This window comes from Danio rerio, chromosome 4, assembly GCF_052040795.2.
Source record: "Danio rerio strain M-AB ecotype USA chromosome 4, GRCz13ab, whole genome shotgun sequence".
Lineage (NCBI taxonomy): Eukaryota > Metazoa > Chordata > Actinopteri > Cypriniformes > Danionidae > Danio > Danio rerio.
The window spans coordinates 36,221,453-36,239,577 of record NC_141024.2 but is presented as its reverse complement, the minus strand read 5'-3'; the positions used below and the strand labels follow the sequence as shown (position 1 = coordinate 36,239,577).

Sequence of the window (18,125 nt, the reverse complement as noted above, 5' to 3'; positions counted from 1 at the left end):
CATCATGCTGTCCTAGTGGGTTGTGATTGCTGCAAGGCTGTTACCCAGAGCTGGAAGAGTAGCAACACAAAAGAGAAATTGCATTGGCTGGCAATCAGACCCATGTCTCCCACGTGGCAGGCGAGAATACTACCACTGAACCACCAATGCTGATATGCTCAATTGTCTGTCCTAGTGGGGTGTGATTGCTGCAAGGCTGTTACCCAGAGCTGGAAGAGAAGCAACACAAAACAGGAACTACGTTGGCCGGGAATCGGACCCAGGTCCCCTGCGTGGGACGTGAGAGGTCTACCACTAAACCACCATTGCTGATATGCTCATACTGTTGTCCTAGTGGGGTGTGATTGTTGCAAGGCTGTTACCCAGAGCTGGATGAGTAGCAACACAAAACAGAATTTGCATTGGCCGGGAATCGGACCTGGGTCTCCCGCGTGGCAGGCAAGAATTCTACCACTGAACCACCAATGCTGATATGCTCATACATCTGTCCTAGAGGGGTGTGATTGCTGCAAGGCTGTTACCCAGAGCTGGAAGATTGGCTACACAAAACAGGAATTGCATTGGCCGGGAATCGGACCCGGGTCTCCCGCGTGGCAGGCGAGAATTCTACCACTGACCCACCAATGTTTATATGCTCAATTGTCTGTCCTAGTGGGGTCTGATTGCTGCAAAGCTGTTACCCAGAGCTGGAAGATTAGCAACACAAAAAAGGAATTGCATTGGCCGGGAATCGAACCCGGCTCTCCCGCGTGGGAGGCGAGAATTCTACCATTGAACCACCAATGCTGATATGCTCATACTGCTCTCCTAGTGGGGTGTGATTGCTGCAAGGCTGTTACCCAGAGCTGGATGAGTAGCAACACAAAACAGGATTTGCATTGGCCGGGAATCGGACCCAGGTCTCCCGCATGGCAGGCAAGAATTCTACCACTGAACCACCAATGCTGATATGCTCATTCATCTGTCCTAGTGGGGTGTGATTGCTGCAAGGCTGTTACCCAGAGCTGGAAGATTAGCAACACAAAACAGGATTTGCATTGGCCAGGAATCGTACTCGGGTCTCCCGCGTGGCAGGCAAGAGTTCTACCAGTGAACCACCAATGCTGATATGCTCATGCTGCTCTCCTAGTTGGGTGTGATTACTGCAAGGCTGTTACCCAGAGCTGGAAGAGTAGCAACACAAAACAGGATTTGCATTGGCCAGGAATCGGACCCGGGTCTCCCGCGTGGCAGGCGAGAATTCTACCACTGAACCACCAATGCTGATATGCTCATGCTGCTCTCCTAGTTGGGTGTGATTACTGCAAGGCTGTTACCCAGAGCTGAAAGAGTAGCAACACAAAACAGCAATTGCATTGGCCGGGAATCGGACCCAGGTCTCCCAGATGGGAGGTGAGAATTCTACCACTGAACCACCAATGCTGATTTGTTCTAATGGCTGTCCTAGTGATGTGTGATTGCTGCAAGGCTGCTACCCAGAGCTGGAAGAGTAGCAACACAAAACAGGATTTGCATTGGCCGGGAATCGGACGTGGGTCTCCCGCGTGGCAGGCCAGAATTCTACCACTGAACCACCAATGCTGATATGCTCATACATCTGTCCTAGTGTTGTGTGATTGCTGCAAGGCTGTTACCCAGAGCTGGAAGATTAGCAACACAAAACAGGAATTGCATTGGCCGGGAATCGGACCCGGCTCTACCGCGTAGGAGGCGAGAATTCTACCACTGAACCACCAATGCTGATATGCTCATACTGCTGTCCTAGTGGGGTGTGATTGCTGCAAGGCTGTTACCCAGAGCTGGATGAGTAGCAACACAAAACAGGATTTGCATTGGCCGGGAATCGGACCCAGGTCTCCCGCATGGCAGGCAAGAATTCTACCACTGAACCACCAATGCTGATATGCTCATTCATCTGTCCTAGTGGGGTGTGATTGCTGCAAGGCTGTTACCCAGAGCTGGAAGATTAGCAACACAAAACAGGATTTGCATTGGCCAGGAATCGTACTCGGGTCTCCCGCGTGGCAGGCAAGAGTTCTACCAGTGAACCACCAATGCTGATATGCTCATGCTGCTCTCCTAGTTGGGTGTGATTACTGCAAGGCTGTTACCCAGAGCTGGAAGAGTAGCAACACAAAACAGGATTTGCATTGGCCAGGAATCGGACCCGGGTCTCCCGCGTGGCAGGCGAGAATTCTACCACTGAACCACCAATGCTGATATGCTCATGCTGCTCTCCTAGTTGGGTGTGATTACTGCAAGGCTGTTACCCAGAGCTGAAAGAGTAGCAACACAAAACAGCAATTGCATTGGCTGGGAATCGGACCCAGGTCTCCCAGATGGAAGGTGAGAATTCTAACACTGAACCATCAATGCTGATTTGTTCTAATGGCTGTCCTAGTGATGTGTGATTGCTGCAAGGCTGCTACCCAGAGCTGGAAGAGTAGCAACACAAAACAGGATTTGCATTGGCCGGGAATCGGACGTGGGTCTCCCGCGTGGCAGGCCAGAATTTTACCACTGAACCACCAATGCTGATATGCTCATACATCTGTCCTAGTGTTGTGTGATTGCTGCAAGGCTGTTACCCAGAGCTGGAAGATTAGCAACACAAAACAGGAATTGCATTGGACGGGAATCGGACCCGGCTCTACCGCGTAGGAGGCGAGAATTCTACCACTGAACCACCAATGCTGATATGCTCATACTGCTGTCCTAGTGGGGTGTGATTGCTGCAAGGCTGTTACCCAGAGCTGGATGAGTAGCAACACAAAATAGGATTTGCATTGGCCGGGAATCGGACCCGGGTCTCCCGCGTGGCAGGCGAGAATTCTACCACTGAACCACGAATGCTGATATGCTCATTCATCGGTCCTAGTGGGGTGTGATTGCTGCAAGGCTGTTACCCAGAGCTGGAAGATTAGCAACACAAAACAGGAATTGCATTGGCCGGGAATCGGACCCGGGTCTCCCGCGTGGCAAGCGAGAATTCTACCACTGAAGCACCAATGCTGATATGCTCATTCATCTGTCCTAGTGGGGTGTGATTGCTGCAAGGCTGTTACCCAGAGCTGGATGAGTAGCAACACAAAATAGGATTTGCATTGGCCGGGAATCGGACCCGGGTCTCCCGCGTGGCAGGCGAGAATTCTACCACTGAACCACCAATGCTGATATGCTCATTAATCGGTCCTAGTGGGGTGTGATTGCTGCAAGGCTGTTACCCAGAGCTGGAAGATTAGCAACACAAAACAGGATTTGCATTGGCCAGGAATCGTACTCGGGTCTCCCGCGTGGCAGGCAAGAATTCTACCAGTGAACCACCAATGCTGATATGCTCATACTGCTCTCCTAGTTGGGTGTGATTGCTGCAAGGCTGTTACCCAGAGCTGGAAGAGTAGCAACACAAAACAGGATTTGCATTGGCCGGGAATCGGACCCGGGTCTCCCGCGTGGCAGGCGAGAATTCTACCACTGAACCACCAATGCTGATATGCTCATTCATCTGTCCTAGTGGGGTGTGATTGCTGCAAGGCTGTTACCCAGAGCTGGAAGATTAGCAACACAAAACAGGATTTTTATTTTTTATTTTTTTTTATTTGCTTGTTTATTTTACAGGGACACTACACTTGACATTGTTATACAAAGATAACCGATGTTGTGTACATAGGGCTTATAGCATAAAGCTAATTTGCAGCCCTCGTCCCTGGTTAGGCTTTACATTATAAAAAAAAAAAAAAAAAATTATAATAATAAAGAAAACCGGCAAGAATAAAACACAATACAACAAACAAATACAATATTTACAGAGCCATAAACATAAGATGCAAGTCCATATGGATAAAGAGAAATGTAAATGGGACCAACCTGAAAGAGTAATGCTTAATGTTCACATTGCTGTAAAGATTTCAACCATTCTTTCAGCTTTACAGCAAAAACTGGGAGTTCTGATTGTAACTTTAAATGAACAGGCATGGCATTCCATAGATGTGAACCTTTTACTGAAAAGGATGACTGACCCACCGCGGTTCTGCATCTGCGGATTCTACAATTCCCACTTACTGCCCCTCTAGTCTTCGCCCCATCACTACTAAATTTATTTATTAACTCACAAACTACTTTAGGAGCAAGACCATGTATACACTTAAACATGTTTTTTAAAAACGAAAACTTTAAAAAACTATCAAAACTTAACAAATTATATTTTTTAAGAATTTGACAATGGTGCCATCTTATTGGTTTCTGATCCATTACTTTTAAAGTTTGTTTGTAAAGAGATATTACAGGCTTAACAACTGACTGGGTTGCTTGACCCCAGATTATTGCACAATAAGACATACGTGAAAATATCATAGCATGCACAAACATTTGCGCTGCTTTAAGAGATATATATGGTCTTATCATACGAAAACAGTTTAAATTTGTCTTAATGGCCTTAGACATTTTCTTGATGTGGGCATCAAACTTAAGCTTCGAGTCTATGATGACACCTAGGTATTTAAATTCACTCACTTCCTTAATTTCCTTTTGGTCAATTTGGATTTTAAAAGCATCTAGTGCTCTGTTTTTTGAGGAGAAACACATTGAAACTGTTTTGTTGTAATTTAGAGTTAGACAGTTGTCCTTCAGCCAGTGGGAAATAAAGACCAGTTGGTTAGTTAACACTTCTGCAGCCTTCTGTGAATTTTCTGCTGTTACATAAATAATTGTATCATCAGCATACATTTGGCAACCAACCTCCTTGCAACTTTCAGGTAGATCATTTATATACAAACAGAAAAGCAAAGGTCCCAAAATTGAGCCTTGTGGTACACCTAATTTGCATTTTTGAAGTGTTGACTTTTCACCGTTAATTTGAACACATTGCTGTCTACAATCCAGATATGATTTAAACCAGTTTAGAGCTGGTTGTTAAACCCCAGTTTAGATTGGGGTTTAGGGCGGCGTGACTGTCCTCTGCCTAGAGCGGCAGTTCAGCTTGATCCGGCCTTGCATGTAACCAATAACTGAGGTAAAAAAAAAAAACTCTGGTTATTTATAGTGAGATTGGAATCATCTGATTGGTGAATCATGGGTTAGCTAATGCTGGACCAGCTGTGGACAATCATAAGCATGTGATCCTCTCAAAAGTAGTTTATAAATAAACTTCACTTGAATGAACAGCCAAGCTACATGAAAAAGCTGCCGTTTTGAATATACCCGTGTTTCTGTGGACAAGGCCTCATTTTTCAGGACTCTGCTCTTCATTGTGAAGCTTCATGTGAGCGCTGAGACTTCTTTTATGGGTAAAGCCCTTTCCACACTCACTGCATCTAAAACGATTCTCTCTTGAGTGGGTCTTCATGTGTCGCCTAATGTAGTCTTTGCGTGTGAGTTTAATTCCACACTGATCACATGTGAACACTATGGTTCCAGTGTGACCATTCATGTGGTTCATGAGGCTAGATTTGGTTGTGAAGCGCTTTCCACACTGAGCACATGCAAACAGCTTCTCTTCGGTGTGAGTTCTCATGTGGTTATTGAGTGAGCTTTTATATGTGAAACTTTTACCACACTCTGTGCATGTGTAAGGTTTCTCTCCAGTGTGAACTTTCATGTGCACTGCAAGGCTTCCTGCATGATAGAAGCCTTTTCCACACTGTTGGCATGTGTATGGCCTCTCTCCAGTGCGAGTTCTCATGTGCACTGCAAGGCTTCCTGCATGACGGAAGCTTTTTCCACACTGTTGGCATGTGTACGGCCTCTCTCCAGTGTGAGTTCTCATGTGGGTTTTAAAGTTTTCTTTTTGACAAAAACTCTTTCCACACTGTTCACAGGTGTAAGGCTTCTCCCCAGTGTGTATTCTCATGTGCATTGTCAAGTTTGTTGTATTACAGAAGCTTTTTCCACACTGTTTGCAGGTGTAAGGCTTCTCCCCAGTGTGAATTCTCATGTGCATTGTTAAACTTGATGTTTTATAGAAGCTTTTTCCACACTGTTTGCAGGTGCAAGTTTTCTCCCCTTTGTGAACTCTCATGTGAACATCAAGCTTTGGCTTTTGACTGAAACTCTTTCTACTCTGTTTACTGCTGAAATTACACTTAGATTTGGATTTCCGAGGTCTTCTGCATGATGAAGTCATTTTAGTCAGTGTGGGTTTTTCATCAGTCGTCATGTCTTGGTGTTTCTCTTCCATTTCATTCCATTGATGTGTCTCTTCTTTCAGGACCATCAGATCTTAAAAAACAACAAAAAAGTGAACTTTAGTATGAAGCCACAAAGTGATAAGCATGAAATGGATGTTTCACCCACAAATAAAAATGACCTTACCATTTACTCTCCGTCATGTGGTTTTAAACATTTCCTTTCTTTTGAAACACAAAGAAAGCCTGCATTTTTTTACAATATCTTCTTTTGTGTTCAACAGAATCAGGGATAACTCATTAAGGGAGAGTAAATGATAAGGCTATTTTCATTTTTGCGTGACTCAGCAACTTTTCCTTTAAAGGGTTTCTATTATGAACCTTTTTATACAAGATGTAAAATAAGTCTTTGGTGTTCCCAGAATGTGTCTGAGGTTTCGGCTCAAAATCAGATCATGTACCTTGCAGAATATTTCATTTTGGGGGTCAGAGGAAAACCAAGCTCTTTTTGTGCCTGTGGCTTTAAATGCAAATGATCAAATGCACTCGCTCTAGACTACTCCTGTTGTGTTCCCTTATGTGTATCTTCCACTGGATTTAAACATTTATAACTTTCTATAGAAGACCCGATTGACAAAAATCCTGCATGTTCATAGCAAGTGCGGATAATTCAGCTTATATTAGTGAGTTTGCATTATTGTAAATAACTTATGCAAATGTTTCCCAGTACTGGTTTGCAACTGGACAGGTATCCGCTGTTGAAAACATATGCTTGATAAGTTGGTGGTTCATTCCACTGTGGTGACCCCTGATGAATAAAGGGACTAAGCCGAAGGAAAATGAATGAATGAACTTGTGCAAATGCTTAATGCCACGTTTTCTGTAAACTGTGATGAGGAAATGGCGAGATGACATCCCAGGTGAAAATAATATAGAATTAAATGCAATTAAAATACACTTAAATACCCGCAAATACATTTTAAGTACATTGTTATTTTTTTGTGTTAAATAAAAGTTTGATGGTTTTACACTATAAATATACTAAATAAGTATGTTTATACTTCAGCAGGACTTTAGTACACTTGACAAAAATATTTTAAATACCAGTAATACTTAAATAAGTGTTTAGTGCACTACAATAAAGTACACTACAGAAAAAAACACCAAAAAGAGTTTTATTAGTGTGTTTTTCAAAAGTGTGCTTTAAATGCTTTAAACACTAGTAGATTTTTAGTACACTGTTTAAGTTTAAAATAAGTTAATATATAAAAAATCTATTAGTAATGTAATATAGTAGAAGTACATTTTCCCAAAAGTTGTACTTAAGTACACTTAATGTGAATGCACAATTATCACTAACACTTAAATTGATTTTGAGTGTGGTAATCTTACCAAAAACATTATTGTCTTGAAGTATGTGTGTGTTGTGGGACAAGGAATGATCAGGAAAGCCAAGAAAGGGCATGCAGAAGGGATGATATGTTTGTGTATATCCAGTGTAGTCAATAATATGATAATCTAAGGAAACATGTTTTACATTGCATATTCTAAAATTGTTCTGGACTGTTTATCCTTCTACTTAATTATCTTTTGTCTAACCAATTACGTGAGGATGTCTAAACAATCTAACGACAAAGGTTTGTTGACTCTGTTAGCATAAATATCACTGTATCCTGAATGTAAGGAGGTTCGATCTGTGGAGCTCATGGAGAGTGCTGAAGCTGATTTCTTCCTGTCAAAACTACAAAAAAAGTAATTAAATTTCCTTCTATTTTATTTCATTCCTGACTTTTTGTTTTTATTCATCGCAACTGGTCTTTCACTGTTCTTAAAATGTACTTAATACTAATTTTTAGAACATTAAATACAAAATTAGTTTGGGAAAATCGAGCACTTTTAATACAGTATTTAGCACACTTTTTTTTTTTTTACAATTTGTATATTCTTTTAATATATTACTATTATACTTTAAATTAGTCATAAATATATTTAAATGTTTAAAAGTAGGGTTCAAGTGTATTTCTAGTTGTAACTAAATATATATTTTTAAATACAGATATAGTATGTTAAAAGCACATTTTAGATCAAATTCAGGGTGTCTTAAAATAGTACAGTTGAGTGCACTTAGATGGTATTAAGTTTATCTTAACATATACTTAATAATATATTTTAGTACATCAGGTACAAAATTAGTGTGTAAAAATAGAGCAATTTTCGAACATTATTTAAAAGATGTACTTTGTGTACTTAAATTGTATTTTAGCACACTTTTTCACATTTTGTATATTGTTTTAATATATTACTATTATACTTTAAGCTATTCTCAAAAATATTTATAAATGTTTAAAATTAGGGTTCAAGCTAATTTCTAGTTGTAACTAAACATATTTTTTAAAATACAGATATAGTATGTTAAAAGCACATTTTAGTTCAATTTCCAGGTGTCTCAATAGCACAGTTGAGTGCACTTAGATGGTATTAAGTTTATCTTAACATATACTTAATACTATCTTTTAGTACATTAAGTACAAAATTAGTGTGCGAAAATAGAGCACTTTTAGTACATTACTGAAAAAAGTGTACTAAGTATACTTAAAGTGCATTTTAGTGCACTTTTTTCTTTTTTTTTTACCTGGGCAAGCAAAGAGATCCGCATGCTGTAGGCTATTACATAAATGCGAACTCAACTTTTAATACTGCAGTCACAACATTTGTCATTGAAATAACGCCACAGGTAGTTGGTAGATTTGTGTAAAAAAGGCCTGCCGCTACAGCTGGAAAAAATCCTAAAGGAAACACTGATATAACTTATGCAAATGCTTCTCAGTACTGGGTTGTAGCTGGAAGGACATCCGCTGTTTAAAACATATGCTAAAAAAGATAGTGGTTCATTCCACTGTGGTAACCCTTGATGAATAAAGGGACTAATGCTGAGTTCAGACTGCATGATTTTCAAAATATTCGTGTTACGGATGTTTTTCACACTGCATGACTATCTGGGTTAGTGTTTTGTTACTGCTTTGTTTACACTGCAAGATGGATTGGCGACAGGGAGTTTTACACTGCATGACTTTACAAAAGGACAATCACAGACAACTTTGTCCAAACTATGTCTCACAGCCAAAAATACATATATCTTTTGTTATTAACTACATAAAGAGAAAGAAGCCTTTAATGGGGTAGAAAATGTATATATTTGCTCCCCTGGCATGGTTTCCGCTACATTCATTCTTCCATGGCGGGGCACCATGACAAAATTCATCCCGCCACGGCTACATTACAGCTTCTCATTCAAAACATTTAATTTTTTTAATAGCCAGTAATAACGTATTAAACGTCAAAATGTATTAAAAGGTTGAGTGAATTATAACAGCGTGAACTTCTCTGTAATCGTAGTAGTGCTGTGTATTATTTGTTTACCCCGTTAAGAATAAGTGCTGACAGACTGACTGGCTGGCTGACTGACAGATGCGTGAGGCCAGCAAACACGATCTATAGCCGTTTCACTTTACTTCAGGACGCATTAATATCGTTCTGTAGGTCAATTAGAGACATTCATAAATGTACAAAAAAAGAGATCCGCATGCTGTAGGCTATTACATAAATGTGATCTCGACTTCTAATACTGGGGTCACGACATTTGTCATTGAAATAACACCACACGTAGTTGGTAGATCTGTCTAAAAAAGGCCTGCCGCTACAGCTGGAAAAAATTCTAGAGGAAACACTGCCTGGGTTTTGAAGGGAACTAGCATACATAGATGACATACTTTGCAACTTGGTTTCATTCACTTGTATATTTGTCTTTGTTTTCTTGCCTTTGTGCATGTCCTGAGGCTTAGCTGAAGACCTACATGATGACATTTTATATACCTGACAAAATGCAGAAATGCCATTTAAAAAAGGTGACCTGCTGTTTGTCTAATCAGGGACAGTGACAACATAAATATACAAATAATAATGTTAACCCGGTGGTTGGGAATGTGTAATGTCTGTTAATGAACATCTAGGATTATTTGTTAGCCCCAGATATAGCATGAGCAGTATGGAACGTGATTACTGATAACCCAGGATTTTGTTATTCAGAGTGGAAATGACTCAGGATTATCCATTTGAAGTGTGAAAAGCCCTAAAAATACTCAGCATCAGCTCTCAGCATAAACAGAGCACAAAGAAAAACAGCGACATACATAAATTGTCAATCATGTCATAGCAGTGACCTGATCCCATATGCTAATGTTTTAGAACTTCAAATTCAAGTACCTCTTGGAGAAATGACCAGGAATAATAAATGGCAGAAAACTAACACTACTTGCTCTACAAACAAGTGTGTTCATGACTATACATACAAACAAAAATAATTAAAATAGAAAACTTGACTTTGCAACATTAAGCAGCATCAGGCATGGGCCAGTATAAGATTCTAATACTAATAACCTTGAATAAAAATATGACGGTTTCATGGTACTGTGATTACTGCTCTAAAATGAATTATTTTTTATATGTGTGGGTAAAAAAACAAACAGTTTTTCCCTTTGAACACAATATATTTTCTTTTGAGAAACTTTGAAAGTATTTTGGAGCAGTAAACATGTCAGGCTGAAAAACTTAAAACATAAAAACCTTACATATACACAGCAAATTCATTGGTGTTAAATTTTAAGTGTTGTGGTAATTCAGAGTAAAGTGTTAAAATTCTAGAGTTAGATAAAGGTAAAATAACCCTCTCTGCGTTAGAAGCTGATTTGCCTCCTTGTCACACAGAGTAACATGTATCTACCTTTGTAGAAAACCCTTTTATTTGAGAAACTAATCAGAGTGTCTGAAATCTCGCCACACCCTCATTCACCTGGCCCTTAAATTAGTCAATTAGTTTAGTCCACTAGACAGAGGGAATGACCACAAATAAGTGAATTCAGACACCTGCTGTTGAACACCTGCTGTTAACAAGCACAATCACTGAAGGAATAAGAAATTGAAGGAAGAAATAAATCTACAGACACAGCCTCACACCAAACCAACTGAAATAAAACAGAGGATTAAACAACTCCATTAAATAATAGTATAAGCAGCTTCACTGATACAGTTTGACTTTTCTGTAAGAATATTTGACAATGAACAGAGGTTTATATTTTTTTATTAAAAATATTTTATTTGACCTCACCATCATAGAGATCAGAGGCTGCTTATTTGAGCTCTTGAAGCTTTACTCTTATATTCTAATGTTTCTGGGACTGTTATAGCTGTGTTTCCAAAACTCATCAGCTATAGCAAGAAAGGTCAAGAGAAACTATACTGTTTGTGCTTAATTGTTATAGATATAATTTCAGGTGTTTAATAAGTTGACTCATAAAGATATGCAAATATAGTTGTATAAAAACTGCATGGGACAATACTACTGGCAGTTTGCTGCTCTTCATAGAAAATTCAACAATTAGGATGCAATTAATAATTAGAATGTCATGCACTAAACATTCAAGCTCCAGCTTGTTCATATGACACACAGGCATCAAGAATCAACATATGAACCTCAACCATGGTTGCTAAAAAAAAAAAAAAGCTGCATAGTTCATGCCGCAATGCATGCTGGGTGCCTGCATAGTACAAAGCTCCCAGCATGCATTGCAGCATGAATAAATTATGCAGCTTTATGTTCTTACAATCTCTTTCTTTTCCTGTATTTTGTGTTGTTTTTGGGAGGTGATATTTCAGTAGAGTGTTTTTTACTTGATTTTTATGTTTTTGTTTGTCACCATTATTGAGATTCAAAGACTAATTATTGATGTCTGTGTGTTTTTGAGTTCTGCCATAGATCAAACATTCTCATTGTAAATATGGTTTTTGTTTTATTATATATTATTGGAGCTTCAGTGGTTTCATTTATGTATATTATTTATTTCTCACATATAACTAATATGATATTGAATTAGAAAACAAACAGGAAAGGATGGCTATGATTTCATAAATATTCTCTTCAGACTGACACTTTAATTTTCCTTCGGCTTTCCATGTTAGATGTTTAATTAGTGTAATTAACATTATCTATAGCAGCCAAAATAAAAGACGTTTAGAGCAAGCAGTTGAAGAGCCTGACTAAAGCAGACTCTGTCCTCCATCATGGTGACTTCAAATGAACAACAGAAATTTTATTAAGAGCTTTTGTTCACATGACAGAAATAAAGTCAAAGGTCAGTAATAGGTGAAGCTCCATGATAAGTTGTTTAATGTGGTGAGTTGTTTTAAAGATGTTGAAAAATAAAAAATTTTATTGTGTAATTTGTTTTATTTTTATTGATTATTATTTTATTTAGAATTTTTTTTTCTCAGTTGATTTCATCTTTGGTTTTGGCTTGTGTTTTTCTGTCCTTCAGTGATTCTGCTTGTTAACAGTTGTTCATCAACAATTCTCAATCCTCCTTTAATTAGACACTTAATTGTCTCATTAACTTCATCACTGTCTGAGTGTTCAGCCCTCTGTAGTGAGGACACTAGTTAGGATTTTGCTCTGGAATTTAAGGCTTACAGGTGTTCGAATGAAAAATACAGACTATGGGATGTATTTTTAACAGAAATATTCTGGAAACTGAATTTACGAATGTAAAATGTTGAAAACAGCAGATGACTGGCAACCACTGCTGTCAGTATTTTGACATACATTTAACAGATATTTTACACAATAAGAGTTTGCTAATTAACACTCTGGGTGTTAAAAATTTTAACACTTTCAAAAGTGTTATTTTAACACTTATAGTGGTTCCCATATAAACACTGAGGGAGTGTTAATTTTAACTCTAAGGTAGTTAAATCTACCAAATCTAAAATTTGCAATGTGAGTTTGATTAAAAAATACAGACTGTGGAATGTGTTTTTAACAGAAATATTCTGTAAACTGAATCTATGAATGTTAAAAACAGCAGATTACTGGCGAACACAGCTGCTGGTATTTTTCCGTAAAATCTAAAAATGAAAAAAAAAAAAAAAGAAAAACAGCAAAACGGTTTTTGTGTCACCATTGTGGAGGATAATAGCGTCTCTGTTCAAGTCCAAGATGAACTGAGAAAATTTGATGTTATGCTGTATCTTCTTTTGTATAAAGGTAACTGTGTAGTTACTAAATCAAAATCTGTTTGCTAATTGCAATCACACATGAAAACATTATTGCATCTAAAGACTTTACATTTTATTGCATTAAGCTATGATTTTGTTAAATGAACATTGTATTAGTTCATGAAATATGGTTAATTTTTGTAAAATTATACGGTTATATAAAACTTCCATGTTTTTCACAGAAAGATTCTGGCAACCACAGCTGCTGGTATTTTTTTGAAAATTTAACAGATATTTTACACAATAAGAGTTTGCTAATTAACACTCTCTTGGTGTTGACAATGTTAACACTTTCAAAAGTGTTATTTTTAACACTTATAGTGGTTCCCATATAAACTCTGAGGGAGTGTTAATTTTAACTCCAAGGTAGTTAAATCTACTATCTAAAATTTGCAGTGTACAGTAGGAATGATATAGCAGAATATTTTGTCAGCTTTATACCTTGAAAACTGTTATCGTCCCATGCCTAAGCAGCATAACACTGTTTTTAGGATCTAAAAATTAATTTTTTTAATAAAGTCTTAAACAAAAAGATTTCAATGTCTGCTGGTACACAAAGAATATGGTCAATAATCTAATGAACTTTACACTCAAATGTTTGCATATCATCAGCATGCTGAAATCCATTTCTTAATCAGCAAAAGTCATTTTTAGACTAATTTGTTGGCCAGTTGTAGTCAGTGCAATGCTAAACGTTATTGTTCTACTATAATTTGTTTATTTTGCCTTATGTTGTCCCACAACATCATCAATATAGTTTAGATTACTGTACAATGTTTTATAATAATTAATTACTTTAGTGTCCATTTCATTCAGCATGTTTAAAATTGTGGGCATCCACGTTTTTGACATGCTTTAAACCAGGGTTTCTGCAAGTTTCACCAAATTAAATTTAGGACTTTTTAAGACCATTATGAATGAAAATTTATACTCATAAAGGGCTAAAAGCTAAGGAATTTTTCAAATGGCCCAGATGAAAAAGATTTTTATTTTGCCCTTAAAAAAATATTATGATTTAATAATACAATAATAAATGAATAATATAAGATTACAATATTTTAGATATTTCTAAGCTAAAGATTTTAAATATTGTGTAAAAACAAGCCTTTACTTGTATCCATACACTTTTTCCCAACATAAACTTTGCAAAAAATAATAAAAAATAACAAATGTTATTGTAAGGAAAATAATTTAAATATTATGATAAATATAGTTAAAATGACCTTTTTGAATTAAAGTTTTAAAGTTTTATTGAGATGGATTGTTGGTGATTGTATGGGTTTTGGCCAGATTGGGTAGAAAAACATGAACAAAGGAAAATAAAGACTTGATTAAAATGATTAAAGAAAATAAATAAATTAAAGACTTTTTAAGGCCAAAAATTTGAGTCTTCTATGAGAATATTTAGGTCAACTGCAGCTCAGTTAACCTTTTATTAATTTATTGTTTTTATTTATTTTGTATAGTGCTCGTGATTAGGGACCCTTAAAAACAGTAGAAGAACAAGAAAAGCCATAAGCTTAAGAAGGCAGAGAAAATGGGAGACTAATAATACATAAAAGAATGACAAAAGACCTGAGAACAAGTGAGAAAGAAACTCATTCCTGTCTTTCAATGAGTGCTTTTGTGCATTTAGGAGAACTAGGCAGCACACATTTAGGGCTGAAAGATGGATTTAATTATAGAGGTAAAGTTGGTTTTAAATTCGCACATTTGGACTTTCCCCTTAATAATATAACTTCAAGGAAGTATTATTTGCAAACTCTAAATAGCGAAATCAAATTGGCAGCCAATGACTATCAAAGTACAACATTGTTCACAGTCAAATAAACAGTGTTATTGTTGTTTTCAAGTCACACTTGCATGCTAATTCCGATCAAATATTCAAAGTAACATGGTAAACAATAATAGAGGTAAAGTTGGTTCGTTCATTTAGAAGTCTCTATACTGTTTACCATGTTACTTTAAACATTTGATCAGAATTAGCATGCCAGTATGACTTGAAATCAACATTAACACTGTTTATTTGACCGTGAGCAATGTCGTACTTTGATAGTCATTTGCTGCTAATATGATTTCGCTATTAAGAGTTTGCAAATAACACTTTCATGAAATTATATTATTAAGGGGAAGTCTGAATCTGCTAATATAAAACCAAATTTACCTCTATTAAACAATATATAGACTTCTAAATGAACAAATGTGTGAATATAAAACCAACTTTACCTCTATAATTTAATTAAGTATTCCTATTATTAAAATATATCTGAATGAGGAATAAATGACTGAGTTAGTCTTTGAGAATGAAAATCAACCTGTTTGTTCCTGCAGATCTTCCTGTTTGACTGTGAATGTTTCTTCAATCTTCACATCTTCACTCTCCTCTTTAATAAACGCCATCTTTATAACAGTGTGGAGATCAGTCGCTTCAGCAGGAGGTTTTCTCTGTGTTTGGACACTTTATCCTGTTTAAAAATGTCCTGTTTAAAATAAATAAAAAATTAGCAGAAACAACTTCTCTTCAACACTTGCTTCAACAGCTTCTTTATATGAGAGTAATTAACAAAAAGAAATCAGGTAAAACGTTTCTTTAAAACAGTGGTTCTCAAAGTGAGGGTCGGGACCCCCTGAGGGGTCATAGAGGTAAAGTTGGTCTTATATTCACACATTCGTTCATTTAGCAGTCTCTATATTGTTTACCATGTTACTTTGAATATTTGATCTGAATTAGCATGCAAGTGTGACTTGAAAACAACATTAATACTGTTTATTTGACTGTGATCAATGTTGTACTTTGATAGTCATTTGCTGCTAATATGATTTCACTATTTAGAATTTGCAATGAATACTTTTCTGAAATGATATTATTAAGGGGAAAGTCTGAATATCTGAATATAAAACCAACTTTACTTCTATAGATAATTGAGGTAAAGTTGGTTTTATATTTGTGTATTCAGACTTTCCCCTTAATAATGCAATTTCCTAAAAGTATTCTTTGCAAACTCTAAATATGAAAATCATATTAGCAGCTAATAATTACCAAAGTACAGCATTGTTTACAGTAAATTAGATAGTACTAATGTTGTTTAGAAGTCATACTTGCATGCTAATTCTGACAGAATATTTTCAGTATCATGGTAAACAATATAGAGACAGCTAAATAAATGAATGTGGGGGTCGCAGGTCACTGGCATTGTTATTTTTGGGATCGCGGGCTGAAAAGTTTGGGAAACCCTGCTTTAAAACTGGCATGACACTTTTCTGTTTCAAACAATAGCCTTTGGTTACTGAGAATAAAATAGTACTACGCTGCATAAAGGGTTAAAATAATATTTCAAAGAGCAGGTACATAATTTAGCATCGGATGAAAAACCTGAAACTTTAATCAAATCGTGTTATATCCGTAAACATTTAAAAACACAAACCTTTCTCCAGTTGAATCAAAGCGCTGAAGCGGCGCCACCTGATGACGTCACACATCACGCCAAAATAAAAGTCTTTTTTGTTTAGCTTTTTTGCTACTTACTGTTGCAATCATGACTTATTGATACATTTCTCCCTTGTTTTTCACTCTATACTATTTCTGCTCTCTCTCTCTCTCTCTCTCTCTCTCTCTCTCTCTCTCTCTCTCTCTCTCTGTCACATTGTAGATGCTTTATTGGCATGACAAATAACTGTACATTCGTATTGCCAAAAGTAGTACAGCGACACTGCGTACAAACAAGACAGTGCAAAAAGGGCAGTAGTGCAAACAAATATGGATATAAAATAAAATACAGAGAAAACGCAGAAATAAATGAAATAAAAATAGATTAATAAAAAAGATTTAAAAAATAAAAAATATTAATAAAAATTAAATAGATTAGATCTCTCTCACAAACACACACTTTAGTATTTAAAGTTGATCAAAACCTTTAATCTAAACATTTTAAGACAATTTTAAGAAACTTGTTTTATCCAGTTCATGATGACTTGCATGTCTACAACACATTACTTCCTATTAATATCTGAGTCCAAATCTCCTCATAATTATGACCCCTTATATTCTTTTCTATTTTTACAACTTTATAGGCCTATATAGGGTTTCTTATTGTTTCATATGAATTGTCGTCTCTTATTATCTGTGTTCCACGTTTCCTGCCATTCTTTAGCAATATCTTCAGTAAAAATATTTAATTTACCTTTACTTACAGAAGCATTAAAGGGGCAGTTCACATTTAAAAAATACAATTCTGTCATTTACTCATCCACTACTTGAGCTAAACCTGTTTAAGTTTCTTCTGCTGAATGCAAATGAAGAGAATAGGCTACAGGGTCAAAAAGCAGCCACTATATGGTTCAACAGCTCCTACTTTGGACATGGCTGCTTTTTTCAACATTTTCTTGCACTCAACATGTTCTTGGAACTCGATTACAATTGAACCACTAAAGTCACGTCACAGGTTTTGACAATGTTTTTGGTTTCTTTTCCAGAAAAACCACTGTCAAACCCTTTGAGCATCTCTGGACTCTTGCTGTCTATGACAGATGAGGGAGCTCTCTGATTTCATCGAAAGTGTCTTCATTTGCGTTCTGAAGATGAGCAAAGTTCTCAGGTGATTGAAACAACAGGTAGAGGGACAATCGCTCTCGAGTGCTCAGTGTACACTATAGCACACGCCTTCCACCACTGCTGATATACAGCCACATCGCACTGCTTTTTTTATTTATTTATTTTTATTTCAATAACAGGCCATTACAACAAATAGAAATACAAAAACTGATAGCACTGATACTCATGTGATGATATTATTCATATATTCATTCATTTTCTTTACGGCTTAGTCCCTTTATTAATATGGGGTCGCCATAGTGGAATGAACCTCCAACTTATCCAGCACATGCTTTACACAGCGG

At 36.8% G+C, this 18,125-nt stretch overlaps 1 protein-coding gene, 2 long non-coding RNA genes and 4 other non-coding genes across 7 annotated transcripts in view; 1 reads left to right on the top strand and 6 right to left on the bottom strand.

The window, feature by feature from the left end:
• LOC147844838 (uncharacterized) overlaps window positions 1–18,125 on the top strand; it is a 172,344-nt gene that overhangs the window by 131,858 nt on the left and 22,361 nt on the right. The window lies entirely within an intron of this gene.
• The window catches only part of LOC148680288 (uncharacterized), a 95,301-nt gene that overhangs the window by 73,083 nt on the left and 4,093 nt on the right, over window positions 1–18,125 (bottom strand). The window lies entirely within an intron of this gene.
• Window positions 716–786, bottom strand: trnag-ccc (transfer RNA glycine (anticodon CCC)). The gene has a single exon. It is a non-coding gene; the product is annotated as a tRNA-Gly (tRNA).
• trnar-ccu (transfer RNA arginine (anticodon CCU)) lies at window positions 1,670–1,740 on the bottom strand. The gene has a single exon. It is a non-coding gene; the product is annotated as a tRNA-Arg (tRNA).
• trnag-gcc (transfer RNA glycine (anticodon GCC)) lies at window positions 3,101–3,171 on the bottom strand. The gene has a single exon. It is a non-coding gene; the product is annotated as a tRNA-Gly (tRNA).
• On the bottom strand, window positions 3,419–3,489 carry trnag-gcc (transfer RNA glycine (anticodon GCC)). Its single transcript has one exon. It is a non-coding gene; the product is annotated as a tRNA-Gly (tRNA).
• On the bottom strand, window positions 3,576–16,694 carry LOC100538090 (uncharacterized). The gene is made up of 3 exons (XM_087249127.1): window positions 16,655–16,694; window positions 15,545–15,709; window positions 3,576–6,216 (listed from the first exon to the last, which is right to left on the bottom strand). The coding sequence occupies exons 2-3, from the start codon at window positions 15,627–15,629 to the stop codon at window positions 5,222–5,224; spliced, it is 1,080 nt and encodes a 359-aa protein (XP_087105253.1). The 5' UTR covers window positions 15,630–15,709; window positions 16,655–16,694; the 3' UTR covers window positions 3,576–5,221.

Bases quoted from the DNA above. Each gene is read 5' to 3' on its own strand.
- LOC100538090 (XM_087249127.1), bottom strand. From the start codon at position 15,629: ATGGCGTTTATTAAAGAGGAGAGTGAAGATGTGAAGATTGAAGAAACA. The intron at 6,217-15,544 runs GTTGATTTTCAT...TTGTTTTTTAAG, and splicing joins AGATCTGCAGGAACAAACAG to ATCTGATGGTCCTGAAAGAA.